This window comes from Mauremys mutica, chromosome 9 (genome assembly GCF_020497125.1).
Source record: "Mauremys mutica isolate MM-2020 ecotype Southern chromosome 9, ASM2049712v1, whole genome shotgun sequence".
Lineage (NCBI taxonomy): Eukaryota > Metazoa > Chordata > Testudines > Geoemydidae > Mauremys > Mauremys mutica.
In genome coordinates, this window is record NC_059080.1 from 67,378,447 (window position 1) to 67,397,508 (window position 19,062).

General features: G+C 41.5%; 1 protein-coding gene across 1 annotated transcript in view; it reads right to left on the minus strand.

The window, feature by feature from the left end:
- The window catches only part of EPHA4 (EPH receptor A4), a 131,641-nt gene extending 114,279 nt beyond the window's left edge, over positions 1 to 17,362 (minus strand). The window contains exons 1-3 of the mRNA XM_045030434.1: positions 17,230 to 17,362; positions 14,609 to 14,676; positions 9,455 to 10,118 (exon numbers count right to left, since the gene is read on the minus strand). Of these exons, the coding sequence (XP_044886369.1) occupies positions 9,455 to 10,118; positions 14,609 to 14,676; positions 17,230 to 17,320 (823 nt within the window). The 5' untranslated portion in view covers positions 17,321 to 17,362. The remainder of the gene's footprint in view (positions 1 to 9,454; positions 10,119 to 14,608; positions 14,677 to 17,229) is intronic.
- Between the last annotated feature and the right edge of the window lie 1,700 nt (positions 17,363 to 19,062).

Consider the following 19,062-nt stretch of genomic DNA (forward strand, 5'->3'; position numbering starts at 1 on the left):
GTGCTGAGAAGCCACCATGGTCCCTACATTTTAGGAAGACTAGGATGTAATTTGGATAAATAAGAGGGTTTTTTATGCTGGGGAAAGGACAGGCAAAGCAATGATTTTCAACAAGCACCATTTACTAATTAGATTGCCACAGTGCTGTCAGGGAAGTGGTTTTCAGGTAATGATGCCCCTGTTGGTAAGGAGGTACTGTATAACGTTTAGCACTTCACATCTTCAAAGCACTCCTGGGAGGGAGGGAAGGCAGTGAACTGTTAGTCCCATATGACAGATGGGGTATTTGAGGCAGGGACAGCCCAAAGGCTGCAGAAGTAGACAGCATCAGAATTCAAGCGTTCTTGGCTCCCAAAGACAGAAGCAGGCAAGTTACAAGCAACCAGAAAACTGGGTTACAGTTCTTAAAATAAAATAATGTTCACAGAGAAACCAGAAGTGGGTTCTGCAGTCTGTCAACTAGTACTTTTCAATGTAAGCATTGCTGCATTCTCCTGTTAGAACTACCTAGAAGTTTGCTGTCTTTGACTCCACTCCTTTTTAAATTTTTGTTTACTTGCCTCTTGAAAACAGTTCAAGAAATCTTCTACATGCTCAGGCTAAGCATTACAAATGGAGAACTGCAACATCTAAGGAGTTCAGTCAACTTGTGCCCTTTATTGATCTCCTATTTCTCCCTACACTTTCCTTCTAATCCTCTCCATAATTATATGAGCTGCTTGAGCCTTCCAGAGCTGTCAATTTCTCTTGACTCCATTTTCAAATGGCCATCCTTGAAAGAGTCTGGGCACTGGATCAAGCTGTCTCGGCTTGATCACAGTATATCCATGTTGCCCATACTGCTATCGGCAGTTCTCCTGAATCATACTGGCACAGCTGTCAAGAGGCTTCTAGTGCTGCTCAAATTCTCTGCTCTGAAGAGAGAGAGAGAGAGAAAGAGGGAGGGAGAAGGAGGGAAAGGGGAAAGTATTGATCCAATTCTTTTAACATGCTAATTTGCCTAGAGGCTATTTAAATCATTGCCAGACTGGACACTTCAAAAGGAAACTGTTTTCAAAGTGGGGATGTCTTTTTCAACTACAGAAAACACTTAAAACTGAAAACAAATGAATTCAAGCACCAAGTTCACAGAAGCCCTCCTCGACACTTTTTTCATCTCTCCAGCCAGATATGTTTTATGTCTGGAAAGACAGACTTGTTAATTAATGGTTTCACAATCTGGCCTGGCAGGAAGCCTCTGGGATTTAAAAAAGACTGTTCCACACCCTTTAAGTGAGACACTTTGAAACTAATACAGATTTAAAAAAAAAATAATAATAATTTGTAACCTGTTGAAGAGTTTCATTGTTTTTTATTATTTATTTTTAAACCAAGCTTCCTGCTCTTCTCAGGATAAAAATTAATCTAGCAGCAATTAAACTGCTGTAATTCATTAACAGCATCAATGCTGATGAATGTTTGAACCTTTCTTAAAAAGTTGATAATGGAGAAACGGAGCTAACTGTTGAACCAATTCATTCGGACGCTGATGAGAATGCATGGCAAATGTTAGGCAGAAAGCACCTGTGTGTGACAGAGGCATTGTTAAAATATTTAGGAAAGATGCAGCCTCCTTGACTGATGCTTTTGTTACCAACATGCACTGTCCTCAATCAGTGGATAAATATAATGCAAGGAATGGATATGTTGACAAGATTTAATTAATGGACTTTGGAAAGTCTGAACTATGCTACATATACATAACGTTTATGAAATAATTGAAAGCAATGAGTGTTTTGCATCTGTTTTCAGGTCACACGTGGGCTTCTGGTAGAGATGAAACTGAGCCTGAGCTGTGAAGTTAAGAGGGGTTTCTCCAAGTTCAGGGCTTTTGGAGCTGGGGTTCCAGTTCTGGCCCGTTACAGAGACTGGACGGAACTAAGAGTTTAGATCCAGATCTTAACTTTTCCAAAGTGAAGAGGGATTTAGATGTGGGATTCTAGATCAGGCCCTTATAAGGCTATGTTTCTCATTATGGAAATACAACAAGGGAAGATCAGATCCCTTTAAGAAAACTATAATTCAGAAGAACAGTAGCTGGGAAAATCTAGCCCATTTATCTGTAACAAAGTCCTGCAGATAAGCTCTCCAGCCAAGACTGTATCTTAACAAAGCACCAGGTCTGTCCATATTTACCTTTCGTCAGTATTGTGGGTGGAAGTCAGTATTCTGTTAACCTCTAAGCCCCTGGAACTGAAGGAGACAAAGAGCCAATCTGGAGTCATGGGAGAGCGTAGCCAAATAGCAAACGGCAGGAAGCCAATTGTTAAAGCAATATTTGGCTCTGGACTAGGCAGCTTCATTGGGGCAAACTGTTATTCACAGAAACAAGGCATGAAGAGATAACACCATAAAATATGAACAAAATGGAACTTGTTTCCTTGCCACTAAATTGTTAGTTTTATAGGACTTCATGCTGAACAGTATGAAAAAAAAATCCAATTTGCTTTGAAACGCATTAGTCTAACATCCTAATTATTGTTTACATTGCCATTTGCCTTCTATTAAGAATTGAATAATTACCCAGCGCTTCATAGTTTAAAAACACAAGCAAACAGGATTATCTGGGTAATTGAGACACTGTACCACAGCCTTGTATTGGGGCTGTGTATTCGCATATATAAGAGAAATGATTACTATCAACTAACTTGGTTCAAATGGTAATTTAAGATTTCAAACAGATGGAAATCTGTAACATATTAGAGCATTGTTCCTAGGATCACCTTTGAGAAGCGTGGATCTGTCTGAGGGAGGAAGACGGCCTGATGGCTAAGACACTAGACTAGGACTCGGGAGATCTGCATTCAATTCCAAGATCAGCCACAGACCTTGAGCATGTTACCTAATCTCTCTGTGCTTCAGGTCCCCATCCATTAAAATGGGGACAGCATTACTCCCTTCTCCTTCCCCATACTTTTCCTGTCCTGTCTATTTAGATTGTAAGGGTGTTGGGGTAGGGGGCCGTCTTGTGCTAGACACAGCAAAACAAGGTCCTGATCTCAGTTGAAGCCTCCAAGTGCTACCATAATGAAAATACTACTTTAAACCTATCAGAGAAAGAATTTTCTCTCTGGATTTTCTCTTGGCACTAATGACTAACTCATGAAGCACATACCAAGCACACAGTGCCTCTTGGTATTATTTAACCCTAATAGTCCATTCCAATTGTACTTTGAACAGCACCATCTCACTTCCTGAGGTATTGCACAGGACAAAACCAAAGTTTCTGCACGTTCCCTTGTTGTTTTAAACAGCCCTGCCTCCACTTAATTGTGCCACATGGTCTCACACTGTGCAGTTTACGGCCCTGTGAAATTATCTTTAAGTTAAACGCTAATTGGACATCTAAAATTGAATGTTTATGTTTATATTTGCAACGAAAAACCCTGCCTTTTTCGGTTTATAGAATGCAGCCCCTAATCTGCTCACAGTCCTAACTTCATATTGTTGATTTATAAAACACAAAATAAAAAATGGTGCTTTTTAAACAAATACAGTTCATGCATGCAGCATGTGTTCTGACTTAAATTAATAAGCCTTTCAACAAATCCCATCCCAAACAAACCTGGGTTCGGGGAGCATTTAATGAGCCTCAGCTTTCCTGCTGGCCAAAGGCAAATTTTAAGTAAAGTTAAAGGGAAAAATTAAAAAGGGAAAGCTACTTAAACCAAAATATATGGGTGCATTTGTTATTAGGAAGCTTACCGAAGGCAATAATTCTTTTTTCAGGGATTATTTTCTTTTGATAAAGAAATGTAGCAGTTTCATTTGTGCAAGTTTATCCAAGCACTACAAGCTGACTTCTCTCCATCCCCCAAACTAATAATTCTGGGCCAAATTCATTCCTGTGGCAAGTCAAAAGAATTATACCACATTTGAACTGGCCATTTGCACTGGAGTCTTCCTGAGAACACAACTTTATGCTTTTATTTTTGGGAAGTTCCAGTTCCTGAAGTTGGCTCCCTTGGAGAAGATGTAGCTACAGAAGGTCACCCATAAACACTGTGAGTAAAATCACACCCAGCAACATGCACCGCCCTCCTTCCCTCAATAAAAAGCACCTGAAATGAGTGATCAGTTTACAAACAAGCTGAGAGTTTTACCAGAGTGTAGCACTTTCCCATATGTCAACTTGAATTGAGCAAGTGGGCTCCAGCATTTAGTAGAGAGTGACAATCAGCCATATTCAGAAGGAGAAGAGCCGGGGTACAATACAAACACTGTACAAATATTGCACTCTGTATCTCTTAAAGAAAGAGCTTAAATCAAAACGGAATTAATTTGCATGAAATCCAAATCTTCAGGGTCTGCCTAAACAGAAGGAGATTTTGGCCAGCGTCTCCAAAGGAAGCTCTTATCTCCTTTGTGAAATGGGTGTGCTACTTTGCATGAGGGTGTATACAAAATATGCAAATGAGGAATCTGCTGCATGCAAAAGGCAAACTGGCCAGACAGTTGACAATCCCCATTCACACAGAAAACTTTCCTAGTCTCCAACAGGAGTAAAGAGAAGGAAACCAACATGTTTGCTTCCCAGGGAGGTGAAACAGGCTCTGAATATTCATAAAATGTCCATTTAGTCATGGGAATGTTAATTGTCTCTGATTCATGAAACTATATGATCTCACCTGCTGTCCAAAAACATATAAAAAGATGCAACATTATGGGATGAAATGAGAGAAGATATTTAGATCACAAGTTGGGAGTGGGGAACAGAGTCTCAGAAGAGACAAGTGTACAGCTGAGCTTTTCCTTAATCACTCCTTCTCAAAAGCACAATAAAATCTAAGACCACTGGACCATGTTATTAGACACCGATAAAATAACCCCTCGACAGGCAAGACTATATATCTAGGTCTCACCACAGGTAACACAAGCTAGGTTCTGGAGATTTTTTAATCAATAGAATTTATCCTACAAAAACAACCAAAGGCTGCTATCCAGTCTTCTAATAAAGTAATAAAGGATTTTTCTTTATTTGGTTTTAACATAGTTTGTTGATCTTCCTTCTTATTAATAACATCCCATGTAATGACCAGATCTTGCTCTCACATAAATGAATAACAGTTTTCTTACTGATTCCGAATGGAAGCACACCCACAAATATGTGCCAAGGAAGATTTTAAAGGAACTTTTTAGATTTACATCTAAGGGGGGAATTTTAAGTGTGCCAAATATTTAAGTGGACATCTTGCACCACACTGTGGTACAAAATCATATAGGGAGCTATCCTAATAAGATGTGGTGGGCTCTGCTAAAGGAGAATATGTTCAAATCACTTATTTTATAGAGATAAGTCTTTAAATTAATTTGGTTCAGACAGACTGTCTCTCTACATCTCCCCTTTCCCCCACCCAGCAGCTTCTCTCTTCCACTTTTTATTTTTTCTGCGGCCAAAAAACCAATCCGTTTGCACACCTTAAATGGCAAACTCAACTCTCCCCTCTCTGGGTACCCTCCACAATTGCCCTTTGTGCAGCTGGAAAGAGCAGCTAAGTTATTTTGGCAAAAATTTGGCTGCAACCAAATCAATGTGTTACAGAAAAGGAACAATAATTAAACCCTGATCTTCTGATATAAAATGAATTGCTTCTCTCAATGATCACAGCCATTATTCAAAGCCACAGAGATAAAACCAATCACATTACTCAAGGGATTGCTTCTTAAGGTTGCCATTATCAAAGGTAGGAGGAAAATTCCAAAAATGGCAAGGATATGAAAAGGCAACGCTCCAAGCCACGTTTTAAATGATGTTGCATTTTCTGCCAATAGGCCTATTCAGAACTCACAACAGCAAGTGTGTATGAAGACAAAGCACTTAGCTCTCATAACCTTTATACAAATCATAGCAAAAAAAACCTCTTGATTGTCTCACATATTATACTAAATGGCAGGTCTAAACTGAGACTTGTAATTTCACAGCATCAGAACCATCCCAGAGGGTTACAATCTATTATATTTATAATTGGTCTATTTTTTTCCTTTTACTCCCCTCCTAAAATATAGACAGCCATTTTATTGTGATAAGAAAATTGCTTAACTAAATCTAAACCACATTATGAGTTGACTTTCCTTGATAGGTAATTACCTTAGCCTTGAGATAGGTCATAAGATAAGATAATTTAATGTTTCATTAACAGTATTCCCCATGACTTTTTTTCTTTCCTAAAACCTTGGTGGGGTGATGAGAAGAGGACAAAAATCAATGTTAAATTTACCTTCTTTCTCCTGGGTGTTAAAGCTGAAACCTCTATCATGATAGGAGAATGACTGCTCAGCTAACCAACTTTGTTTGTGTGCATCAGTGTCAAATATTCCAATGTTCCACTGTATCATATCTGGGAAACTTCCTGAGCTTCATAAAGTTTAAGATGTTATTTTTTCCCCTTCATTGATTTTTGACAGATGACAAGGTCTCGGCAGAACAATTATCCTCAGGAGAGCTTGTCAGAAATTTTCCGACAAAAGAGGGGCAAATATTTTGCAATACTTGTCACCAAAAAAAAAAAAAAAAAATTCCTGTTTTTCTGACCTGTTCTAATTCTCAGCATCAACTATTCAACAGGTTCAAACTGCTGTTGACTACAGACATACATTACCCTTGAAAGAAGAGCTGCTATGTGGTTGTCTCCCACCAAAGACTGAACAAAATCAGCTCACAAAATATTATTCAAAATCAGGAGCTGGAATGAACTTGCATCTGCTTTTGGGGCAATCCAGCCGTCACCTTATAAACTCTGACATGTCTCCTCATTCTTGGCCTCCATTAGCATACACTGCTAGAGATGAGAATGGCAAGAGGAAGTGTAGTTCTGTCCCCAAGGCTTCTGAAGTCTCCAGCAGATGACCAGCGTTAGATCTCACAACAACAGGGGTGCCCCCCCAACCCACCCTGACTATTCTTGCCCACCAAGCCTTTGTCAAACTTTTAAGATCTTAATCAATCAACTCTGACCTCGGGATCACAGGAGGAAGATGGATGAGGAAATGGGTGACCTCTGACCTACTCTTGTATTTGTCCTGCCACAGTCGACCCATTGAAAAACAATTGGGGTGGAACCTGCTTGCAAGGTTCCAGTCATAGGCTGGTGTCTTTTTATAGGCTTTCATCCCCCCTCACCATTCCCTCAAAATCCATGGGAAGCAATTCCCCCTTTCAAGCCTCCCCCCAGAAAAACCTGTGAAAGAAGTAAAATTGCTGAACTGTAAAATTAACTAGACTATGGAAATGGTAAATGGGAAAACTTCTCCAGCAATGTCAAAAGCCTAGTTGGCCTTAACCTCAGTAGAAACCAACAGAGAGTGAATTGTGAACTTTATTGTAAACTTCATGAATCAGAGGAGTTTCCTGGTAAACTACTCCGACTTTGGGATTGGCAATGCCAAAAGGGAAACCACAAATAATCAGTGATGAAATGGTTTTAACTACTTAAAATTACTTGATGGCTTGCATCCTCTGAAAATAACTTCAACAGGCTAGCTTTACACAAGAGTTTCTTTCTCTTTTTATACATGACCCCCATCAGATTTCTCTTTAGCTGAGGAAATGGAGAATCAGGTTTTGTGGTTCCAACTTTCATGGGTCCAGTGGAGAGTTTATAGGGAATGTGTCTGTAGACATTAATTCCCAATACCTATTCCAAAACTGCCCCACCATCTGTACTGCCCACCAGTAAAACCTCTAGAATGAGTTCCCTGGAACAACACAGCATTTGTCATGCAATTAGCTCATCGCTTCTGAGCCAACAGCTAAAAAAAAAAAAAAGTGTTAGATCTGCCTCAGTCAGTGTGACCCACTACTGACCCAATAGCTCTTGAAGAGAACTCAGGATAATCTCCATGCAATAAACCAAGATCCCCTTTTCATTCACCTCCTCCTCCCACAAATTGGGTTGTAAAAATGTCAAGGAGCCTTGCCTGCAAGTTATTGGGCCATTTCAAAATAATAATAAAATCTCTCCAGCCACTGATGCTCTCCTATAGTCCCCAGTCACCACATCAGCCACATTTGTATGTTTACTGACATGCAAAGAGTTCCAAGCTTCTATTTCACAACATTCCATAAAACAGAGTAATTTACTGTAAATAGAGTGCCCTGCCATTGTGCTGTTAATTTTTCAATTCTCACTGCAGCCCATTGTAATTTTGTGGCAAATAAGATATACTTATGTTTTTCTCCAAATGAAAATGCTAGAAGAAAGGCAGAGGCTTGTGCTTAGCATTGCTTTCCTGCCAACCGTTAATTTCAATGCATAACAATGAACTTCACATTGACTGTAAATTATCATCTAAAAGAATTTCAGTAGGGCATTTAAGAAAAAAAATAGCTCTTTTCTTATACTGGTCTAGCAGAAAAGCTGTCGGTTGTTTGTGTTATTACCTCACTCTCAATTTCTTAGTCACAACAAGATATTAAACTTATCCTAGGAAACAAGCACAAGTAGCAAAACAGAAGAGTGTCCATTATGATGAAAACTACCGTTCCAAACATCTTAAAGAATAATACAAGGCCCAATCATGCAAGATGCTAAGCACCCTCAATTCAGCACCTTGTAGGATTGGGCTCATTCATCCGTACAAGAAGCCATTAAAGGCTGATCTTTATTTATGCTCACAAGTAAGGGTTTAGAAGATCAGGCCCAAGATTTCTAATAGTTTACTTATAAAATAATAGTAACATCTTAGGGGGAAATGTAAATCTTTTGGAGATAATCTGCCTTTTATATGAACTTTAATCCCTAATTCTGCAGAGCCTAGTATGGGGGGGTGGAGGCCTGTAGCATTTCTAAGAGTATCCTAGCACCTCCATTGTAATGACAACAATAGAGACCCTCTGAGAAATGAAAATATTTAACAAAGGCAGCAGTATCAAATATCAAATGGTTATTTAATACAAAAATTTGCAACAAGTGAAACACCAAAGATTTACACTTCCGGGAGAGCTAAAATCATCAAAATAAAACCGAAGTTTCTCTGACTGATTCTTCTCCCGTTTTAATACCGAAGTTCTCTACTGCATCCTGAAGGAGAAAAGGAATACTTTTCCTTCTTAGAGTTTTCTCTGCTTAACAAACCTTTGCTTGTGAAAGAGAGATCTTTTCTCTTTAAATGATGGTGGCTCCAGTGCATTACTTTTGCATCCAATTTCAGTGGCTACACCAAGGTAATTCAAATCTAAGTGCTTGTTAGCAAATGTATTTTGCCTTCTGCTGATTGCAGTGGCATCATTTGTTTTGTCAGTATTATACACTTCTTAGCCTTGCCACCTGGAGCTATTGCACTCTCTCATTAGACACTGCTGTCCCATTGCATCCCACAGGGGCTGCTAATTACTGGCGTTACTCCATTTACTTTAATCTCTCATTCAACTACCCACACTGAGCCCTTATGAAAAGTACAATACGACTGGTCCTACCTTGGCATTCTCCATTGTGCTCATCATAGCCAGCATTGCACAGACAGTTGCCAATGGGTACCAGCCATTCGCCATCTGCCCCACAGTACATTTTTGGCACATCCTTCTCTTCTGAGTTGTTCACACAGGAGCCACGAACTTCCACTAGAGAGGACGTATCAGCCCCAGTGATGGTGTCTGGAAACTGAGCCAGGTTGCGTACCGTCAATGGGCACTTCTTGTAGAAAACACGAACAGACACCAAGGCGATGCAGGCACCTACATCCTGAAAAGCCAGGTAAAACCCCTTCTTGCTCAACGGGCCCACATCACGTATCTCTGTGTTCAGCTTCATGATCCTGTCACCGATGTCCACCTGAGTGAAGCTCTCATCAGCAGCAATGGTGTCGATCTTGGCAAACTGGCTCTCCCGGATATAACGCTCCTTATCATTGTTTGATTCATAGTAGTAAAGGTTAAAAGTTTCTTTGCAGGTTCCCATGACACCTGGCAGACTGTTGCAGTCTCTCAATGTGAATTTAATTTCAATATATACTCTCTGAGCCCCCTCGCGGGGAATCCAGTCAGTTCGTAACCAGTTGTTCTGACTTGGCTCCATCACATTGCAGACTTGATAGGTGCGGATCGGAGTGTTTTTCTCATCCATAATGCTTACTTCCTCCCACTGTGATGAATCAAAGCAAAAAGTACATCAGTGTTAACAAAGGTACATCAACTCTTCACTACAGAATTAATCCTTTTGTTTCCACTGGTAGCACGCAGCTTTCATTTGTTTTCATTTACAGAAAAGTCGTTAAACCAAGTCATATGTGTTAAAGCAAGTACCTAAAAAGCAGTCTGTTACAGGGAAAGCAAGTTAAAAATTAGGTTGGTAAAATACCCCAATGAACATATATGTAAGAACAAAAAACATCACACTGAGCTAGGCCAACAATCCCTAAAGGCCCCCACCCAGATCTGGCCCAGATTTGCTAATCACTGAAAAACACATACTTCAAGATAGCCCTTGCACTGGAAAGTGTACAATATCAAAAGACAGGCAAAGTATTAATTATCCCCATTTTACAGATGTGAAACTGAGGCATGGACAGAGTAAGTTAATTGCCTAAAGTCACACAGAAGGTCTGTGGCAGAGCTGGAACTGAATCCAGATTTCCAGAGTCCCTGTCCAGTGTCTTCATAAGGAAGGATGTTTTTGTAGTCATTTCTCTATGCTTTCAAAAACCAGCTACAACCAAATTCCCCCATGAAACAATCCTCAATTTGGAGTGGCAACAGTACAAATTTAGTTACAAATGGATACCTATTATTGTGAGCATTGCTTTACTGGAGACCCGGGGGGAAATTCTGGCCCCAGTGAAGTCAATAAGACTTTTGCCATTGCCTTCAATGGGGGCAGGATTTCACCCTTGGATTGTTAAAGACAGGGAGGGAGGAATGCGATATTGTCAGTTAATTAGACTCAATGACAGAACTTTGCTTCCTGACACCAAAAATAAAAACTCTTATTTACCGCCTTTTGTTTTCATACCATCCTGGAGTTAGAAACCTCAGGCAGTTAAATTTACAGTCTAATAAACCCTAATATGTTACAATGCTGTAGGCAGGCTTTAAACTTGCATTGATGTAGGGATTTCCCTCTCCTGAAGGGAACGGAAAGTAGGGGGAATAAAAAGCAATACAGCTATCGCGTTGGAGCAAATTCAATTCCTGAAGTAACTAACTACATTCGTGTCAGAGAAGTTCTGTGAAGGATGAATTTGGCTCCCATGTGTGTGAACCAATGTTTCAGCAAAAGTGTGATGAACATACCATAAAAGAAAGGAAATGGTGAATAACAGCTTTGAAAAAAATGTTAGAGATTATGATAATCACATAATGCAGAAAAGAAAGCCACCACAGTGGCCTTCTTTTGTCTCCTTTTCAGAAAAAGAATCATGGTTCTGCTGAATTGGGGGGGGGGGGGAATCCTTTTTTAAACATTTGTATTTGATAAAAGCTACATTCTGGCTCAGATTCCAGGCTGTACAATGAAACACGTGAAAATTATGCTTGGAAAATTGTTATAATGCAACTTTCCAGGGGCTTCCTAGAAATGCCTTTGAAAACTACTAAAGGTGCTGCTTTGATAAACGGCAACATTCTTAACACCGTAGACCTCAGCATATAATATCCTGCATTATTTTTATAAGAGTTGCTCTTTTGCAAGTGCTCTTTAATTTAAAAGCCTCCAGAGCAGCTGAATCTGCTTATGGATCTATGGCAGTTAGCAGTGGCACCATGAGGTAAAAGTAGTAAAGAGGGTAATATTTTAGTTTCTGCCTAGAGATACTTGTGAATTAAAAAGGAGGGAAGTGGGTGGAAAATCGATACACATCATGTCACACTACATGTTGCAGAAAAGGGAAAAACTGGAAAGTCATCTATCAATGTAAAACGTAACATGGAGTTAGTAACCTGATAGAGTTCTTTAATTCGCAGCTGCCGTGAAACTAGTTTTGCGTTACAGTGCTGTTTTTATGATCCATGACTTTCCATTCTCTTTATCTTCCGATGGCCTGCACTACCTCCTGAGTGTGTGAGGGGATGGGAAATAAAGAGTTTTCAAAGGGATTTCCTTTAGCATGTTCATACAATAGACGATGTAGTTATAGGATTTGATCTGAAGCCCACTGAAGTCAATGAAAAGACTACAACCGAATTCAGTGGGTGTTGGATCAGGCCCTCAGTGCAAAATACATGCATGACCTTTTTAAAAAAAAAAATCTGTTTCTTATTTAATTTTTTAAAAATCTGTCAGCAGCTGAAAACAATTAGAGTCCTAAATTTCCAACCACTTGAGATTATATGCAACTCTAAATGTGTGGTCAAAGAAATATCTTTTTGTTTTCCCTCTAAAATGAACTTTTATAATATAACTCATCCCATGGTTTAATGGTGCACAGAAAGCATTCCAGAAACAGAACCTCTCTTTCAACTGTGAAATTTAAGAGTAATTCATTAATTAAATTTATAATGCAATACTTTATTTCCTCCATAGTTACTATATATATTTGATAATGGTTAGTTCTATTCATTGGTCAATACCCTAATTTTACCTCCAACACCTCATATTAACAAATAAAATGCTTAACATCTAAAGGTCTGTTGTAGATCTATCAAACAGGATTTTTTAAGTACATACAATAAGCTACACACAGTTAAAAAGAAAACAAACTGGCCTGGAAGGATAGAACTTCAGGGGTTATTTTCGAACAAAGAAAAAAAGAAAGAGAAAAGGGTGTTCTTTTCTGCTGCTTTGAAATAAATTTGCAGCCTATGAAGTTAAAATAAATGCTTTCCAAGCACTCTATTGCACAGACAGACCATGTACTCTTAAATTTTTCACTACCAGCTTAAAAATAGAACACACATAGGTCGGTTTAGTCACGTCCACAATAAAACAGTACCCATTTCCTTCTCAAACTTGAGAGGAGTCTTCAAAGATGACTAAGGGGAGTGAGGGGGAATCAAGTAAGTATTAAAAACATACAGAGCTCCTTTGGTCATCAATTCTGCTACTGACTTATTAAAAGACTCTAATATATTTTAATCTACACTGTAGGTACCCCTTGGTGAAGCATAAGAAAGGCTCTGTCTGAATCATTGACCTTTCCAGGGTATAGAATTAACAAGGAAGCCTGACTCTCACTGAGATAAAGCTGTACCTTTCCCCACTGTCAAAAGATGAGGGCAATTGCCTGCAATCAGCAGTGAATGTGTGCTGTCTACACCGCCAGAGGCCTGCCAATCATTCCCCCTCTCTTTAAAAAATGGTCTCAGGGACTGCGCAGTGTTCTGCAGTCAAGTTCAGGCAGAACAACAATGGGGGGCAAAACAATCCTCCATTTTCCCATGTTATGGTTAATTCAAAGCTTATGCATAATGCATCACTAAAATAAATAGCCTCAAATTCCTTCCATTTGCTACTGTTTCCTTTCCTTCTTAGCAGGGGTGAGGGGGGGCGCAGGGTGGAATGTTAGTCTACAGTGTGTTTCATTAAGGCACTGGAAGAATCCACTTATACAACTACTTATTTTTGAGCCCCTTTATTTTCACTCATTTTGACTTAGTAATAGTGTGTATTTGTATGTAAGAAGGCTTATTTGTTTTTTTAAAAAGGATCGGAGCGTATTTTAATTTGATGGGCGCAGGATGTACATTGCCAACATTTTTTCTTAAACTGTTCACTTTTACAATTTCCTGCAGAGAAAAAGGTTCTGATACACTTTTTCAGTCTTAAATGGTCCAATCCTTCAAGGTGTAAAGTGCCCTCAGCTCCTATATAGTCATTGATTGGGGGATTTGAGGGTTCTCAGCAGCTTCCCACAAGAGGTGCTCTGCAGCTTGCCTGATTGGGCTCACTGCGGGTAGCAGCCAGTTTGTGCCTACAAATACTTAGTTAAATTAGCAGTGAAGGTTTTGCATACAAGGGACTATGCTGAAATCTCCCTAAATCCAACCCCAGAACGTGTGACCCTTCCTTTCAGGATCTGAAACATAACATACTGTTGCTTACTACTCTTTTTATAGGGTCCTCAAAAGAAATTCATATGATTTGCCCACTGTACAAAAGAAAACCCTAAAAAAATCTGAGATGGGGGTTTATCTGTACAGGGATCAAACCATGTAATGTTGTTTTCACTTTGAAATAAATCGATTTAACTACTGTCCCTTCACATCATAAGAAAGGTCTGTCTTGTATCTTGTCTATTGATTCCTTCTCCCCCACACCACACACTCAATTTAGAAATAGAACAGCAATTGCTCTGAACGGAGACTGTCCATGGATATAACAATTACAGGGATGGATTCCAGTTTGGTCGCCAGATCACATTTCTTGTTGGTATTTCAGTTTTAAATAGGCATCTAAGTCCATGCTTTGACCAATCTCCTAATTTTGAAACCCTTTTTCTGCCCTTTTGGTTTCTAGTTCTTCAATGAAAGAACTATCCGAAGGGAGTATAAGGTTTCTCCAACAAAGTATAATTCACTTCATAGGCATGGAAAAAATCTGACCTCCATAATCAACAATAATCGAGCCATTAGGACTCTGCAGAAACTTACTAATCACTCCATTTTACCCTTTTGATCAGATAGTAATTCAGAACTTACCCCTCCTTCCAAAGGACTTGCTATCCACCCAAGTTCCCCCTGAACTGATCTGGAATCCAATAGGGTAACTGCAGAAAGACAGAAAAAAATGGATTACTTTCCAGTTGCCAAAGGTCAAAATGACAGACAGTATTTACCCAAGCATTTCTATACATGCAGAGCATGACCATATCCAACTTAGATCTAAACCAAAACTTTTTTTCAGTTAGGTGAATATCTACATTAACTTGATCTTCTCTCACTTTTAAACCTGGAGCATTTTTGAAAGCGTGTTTAACCTCCGTAACTGTTAAAATTTGTTCCAAGGATGATGATCTAACATTGTTAGTACTCAAACCCATCTGTTAGATGGAATAATTCTCAATTAAAAACAAAGACAACCAGAAATGATAGAAGATATACCGCAAATGATGGGCTCCCAAATACTCATTTATGTAACCCCTGTATTTTACATTAGGCTACACAAAAAGAGTGGGAAAGTACTGTTTGTTAAGATTTAGGATGATCACATAATTCCTGACTCTTGAATATGGCAAAGCCACAAGTGACTTTGTATGGGACTCCCTTCAGACCAAAATAAACACCTTATTTGTTCTGTTTGCTATTCCAGTTTGATATTCACATCACTTATACATAGGTGAATATTTTTTAGAAGGAGGCTTCAATAAACTGCTTAAACATTCAGCATATTTGTGACATCACAAGTGTCAGATAACATTGTTCTCACATTCTGGATGTTTTTTCTGCATTTGCAGAAAAATGGGTTTGCCCTTTAAAAAAAATGTTTTGAGTTCACCAATCTGTATTTGTAGATAAATGAACACATACATACGCACTTCAGTTCTAAGAGTAAAAAAGAACAGAACACCAGGTGATTTTAAGTGTGCTGTAGCCCAATCTTGCAATTCCTTGCACTACCCTACACTCCCATCAAAGGTAGTGTGATTTTGTTATGTGCAAAGAATACAAGATCATTCACCTAATATGGAGTTAATTACAGACTTTGAACCAGACCCAGTGAAATTGGTCTTTTCACCACAGCGATCCTGCAAAACCACAGATTCTGAAGACCACTATAAATTAAGGCTCCAGCTGTAACAATCAAGTGGCAAACCCCATTTGAAAGGAAGGGCTCGATTATTAATCTGGCTGTTTATGGCCGTCAAGGACAAATGTGGAATCTTTGAGTATTTTTTTAAATAGCTTTAATTAAAAATCATCCTCTCCCACCCTTCCATCTTTCATTCCAGACAGATGTTGTAGATTTAAGATGACATTTAGTCCTGTAACTATTTTAAAATGTCGCTATCTCCTTCTCAAAACTCCCCTTCATTCTTCTTTTTGCCCCTGGAGAAAAACCCCCTACATCCATTTGGATTAATGTAAGGTGGATTAGGGAGACAAAGGGAACAATGCAACCCAATTTACCCAAAAAGGGGGGGGAGAAAAAGGGGGAGAAAAGGAAACGTGAGGAGAATCAAAAAGAGACACGAAATGAAGGGGAGAGGGGAAGAGGCCAGAGCAACCCACAGCAGCTCTAAGCAGCAGCTTTTCATCTGCAACTCCTTCCATTCTTCTCTCAAGTTTAAACTCTGGGAGCCCAGTTTGTGTCACATACAGAGCCTCCTTTTAGGTCTTTAATTTTCAAAAAGGCAGGGTGCGTTAGGGGGAATGCAGGCAGGACAATGAAATCCCCAGCTAACTAACACAAGGCTTCGTCCCTCAGTCGTCCACTCTGGGGGCCGGTGGCAGCAGAGCTGAGATTCCAGCGGGCACCGGCTGGGAGAGAAGTCTCAGAGAAGCAGCACCTCTCTGCACCCAGATGTGCCCAGGTCTATTGCAGGGAGCGCATGTGTGGGTCCATGCGATTATGCAACACTCTTGCAGCTTCGCCTCCTACCGGCGCCCCCTCCATCTCCGGGGCAGGGAATACCCCAGGTCTCCCTCTCTCTGATCAGCACTCGCCCACTCCACCAGCTCATCAATAAGAAATTACCCCAGTTCTCGCAGCGATCCCACCGCCCCAGAAAGGGGGCGCGTGAAGAGTAGGGAAACTGCTGCGCGGCGCATTTTAGCGTCACTAATTGATTTGCAACCTCGGCCGCTCGGGTCCCAGCTGCGGGGGGCTGGTCCCTGGCCCGGGGTGGGTGCGCGCACGGTGAGGGGAGCAGTGCAAGGCGCATTGCCCTGGGAACCCAGGTCAGGCTCACACGCGCGCGTGTGTGTGCGGAGCCCGTCCGCCCGCAAGGGGCTGCGCCGATGTCAAGTCTGCGGCAATCCGGCCGCAGGGGGCCCCGCGCCGCAGCAGCCCGCGTCAGGCTAAAACTTTACTCGCCCGGTGCTGGGACAAAAGTCTCCGGAGGAGGCGCCGAGCGAGCCTGCTGGGAACCAAGTCCCGTCCGCAGCCAGCTCCCAACCCCAGCAGCTCCCGCTGCATCGGGGACCCTGCACCCACTAGCTCCCCGCGGACGGGCGGGCGGGCGCCCAGCCCGCAATGCCCCCGGGTGCCAGCGGCTCGCCCGCTGATGAACTCCGCTCAAAGCCGCAACTTGCCCCAGGCACACATGCCCCCCGCAGCCCCGAGCCCCAGCCGAGAGCCCGGCTGCCCCCTGCCCACCTACCTTCATTGGCCGGGTACACCCGAGAGCCGGTGACAGCGCCGCAGAGCCCCCAGAGGAGCGAGAAGAGGGTGAAATAGACAATCCCAGCCATGGCTCGCCGGTGCCAGCGCCGCTCCAGCCGCCTCTATCCCAGTGGAATAAATGCTTCAATGGGGAGGGCAGCAAGCTGTAGACATTGCCAAGGGGGCGGGGCGGGCGGCTGACGTCTGCCCGTCCATCAGCCCCATTCGCCATTCGGAGTAGCCCATGACAGCTCAAACCCCACCCTGCTGCCCAAACCCGCCCCACCTCCCTCTTGGCCCCGCCCCCACCTGCTTCCCTGGCTGGGCTCCTCCGCACGGGGCGATCGGCCGGCGCGGGGTCTGTGCCACCCTCCAGGCAGCGCTGTCCTAGTCATAATGTGGCTGAAGGCTCTTGTCTGCGGTTTGGCAAATGGGGAGGTGGCTGCGATGCTGCTAAGCCCCTGCCTCTCCTGAGCTTAAGCGCTAACAAGCGATCGCCGGACAAGAGTTAGGAAGGCTGCGATTAGTAAATTTGCCCTAAAATTAATGGGCTGAGTTTTTGGTAGTTTGTTTTTTTGTGGTTGGTTTTTTAAAAGGAAAAAAAACTCTTTCAACCCAAGAGCAAAACTCCTGAGCGCGAAAGGAGCCGGACTTGTTTCTGACCGATCTGTATTATTCTTCATTGTGTTTAGTAAACGTTTGATAGGGGAAGTGATGTGCAAAAGGGGTATATCGAATTTTTGTTTTGTAGAGGTTAGCTGTTAATTTCATGCGATTTCCCCCAGCCCCCAACCCTCAGTACACACACAAGTAATTTGCTCCACGACGGAATAAATGTTTCTTCCTTGGGAAGCAAAACAAACGAACAAAAATAAAACCCCACTACTTTCTTGAGCGTCTGGTGACAGGTAACATATTTGATCTGTCCCCATTAATCCAGCGAAAATGTCAGCACACACAGATTTTGTTTGCACGTTCTGACTCAAAGCCAGCGAAAAGAAAAGGGATTCAAAGTGTGACGAAATACAAATGAGAAATGGGGGAGGAAGTGTGCAGGTTGTCATTAACAGTAGGGCATTGAGAAATGAGAAGTCCCTGAAGCTAACAACTCCTCAAAGTCGCGCTACTTATCTTGTTTCCAGCGATTTCCTTGGAGGATACTCAAATAGAAAAATCGAAGAGACGGTGCAGCGTATGCTATCCACCCGCAGCGATTCCTCGCAAAGACTTCAGCATCTGCCACACCCAAACCGATTTCTTTTGCTTGGGGGAGGATGATCAATGAGCTCCAACCCTATTGATAATGCACATTGCAAAAAAATAGTGTCATACCTCAGAAGGCAGGGCAGGGTCTGCTTTTTCCTCTGATATTTGCAAATAGTGTCACACACACACTTATTCATTTTAAGCTGATAGTTGGCAGGAGAGGACATGCCCTTTAATGTATATTATTCTGGAGCATCCTCGCCTAATCAGGACGAGGAAAAAGTTTGCAGTTTCTTGCCCCTTTCCCCTTAGTGCATGGACTGGGGTCAGGATTTCCTCACCTCATCCTGCAAGCTCAGGGCTGGCTTCACAGAAAAGCGCTGGTCTCATTCACCGGCGAAGAGTTTCTCATCATAAACCAACAGCACCACCTCGTGGATTGAGGGATAGCGGGGGAACCCAGACAAAGACGTCAACGTGACAAGTCAAAGGATGGGGATTCTTTTTTAAAGGTGTTTGCATCTAAATAATTGTCTGGTGCCTAGAAATGAACGATTGCGTAATATGTGCAGCACATTCACTCGTTCCCTGCACATTTTTAATGCTGGAAAAGGTTAATGTGGAA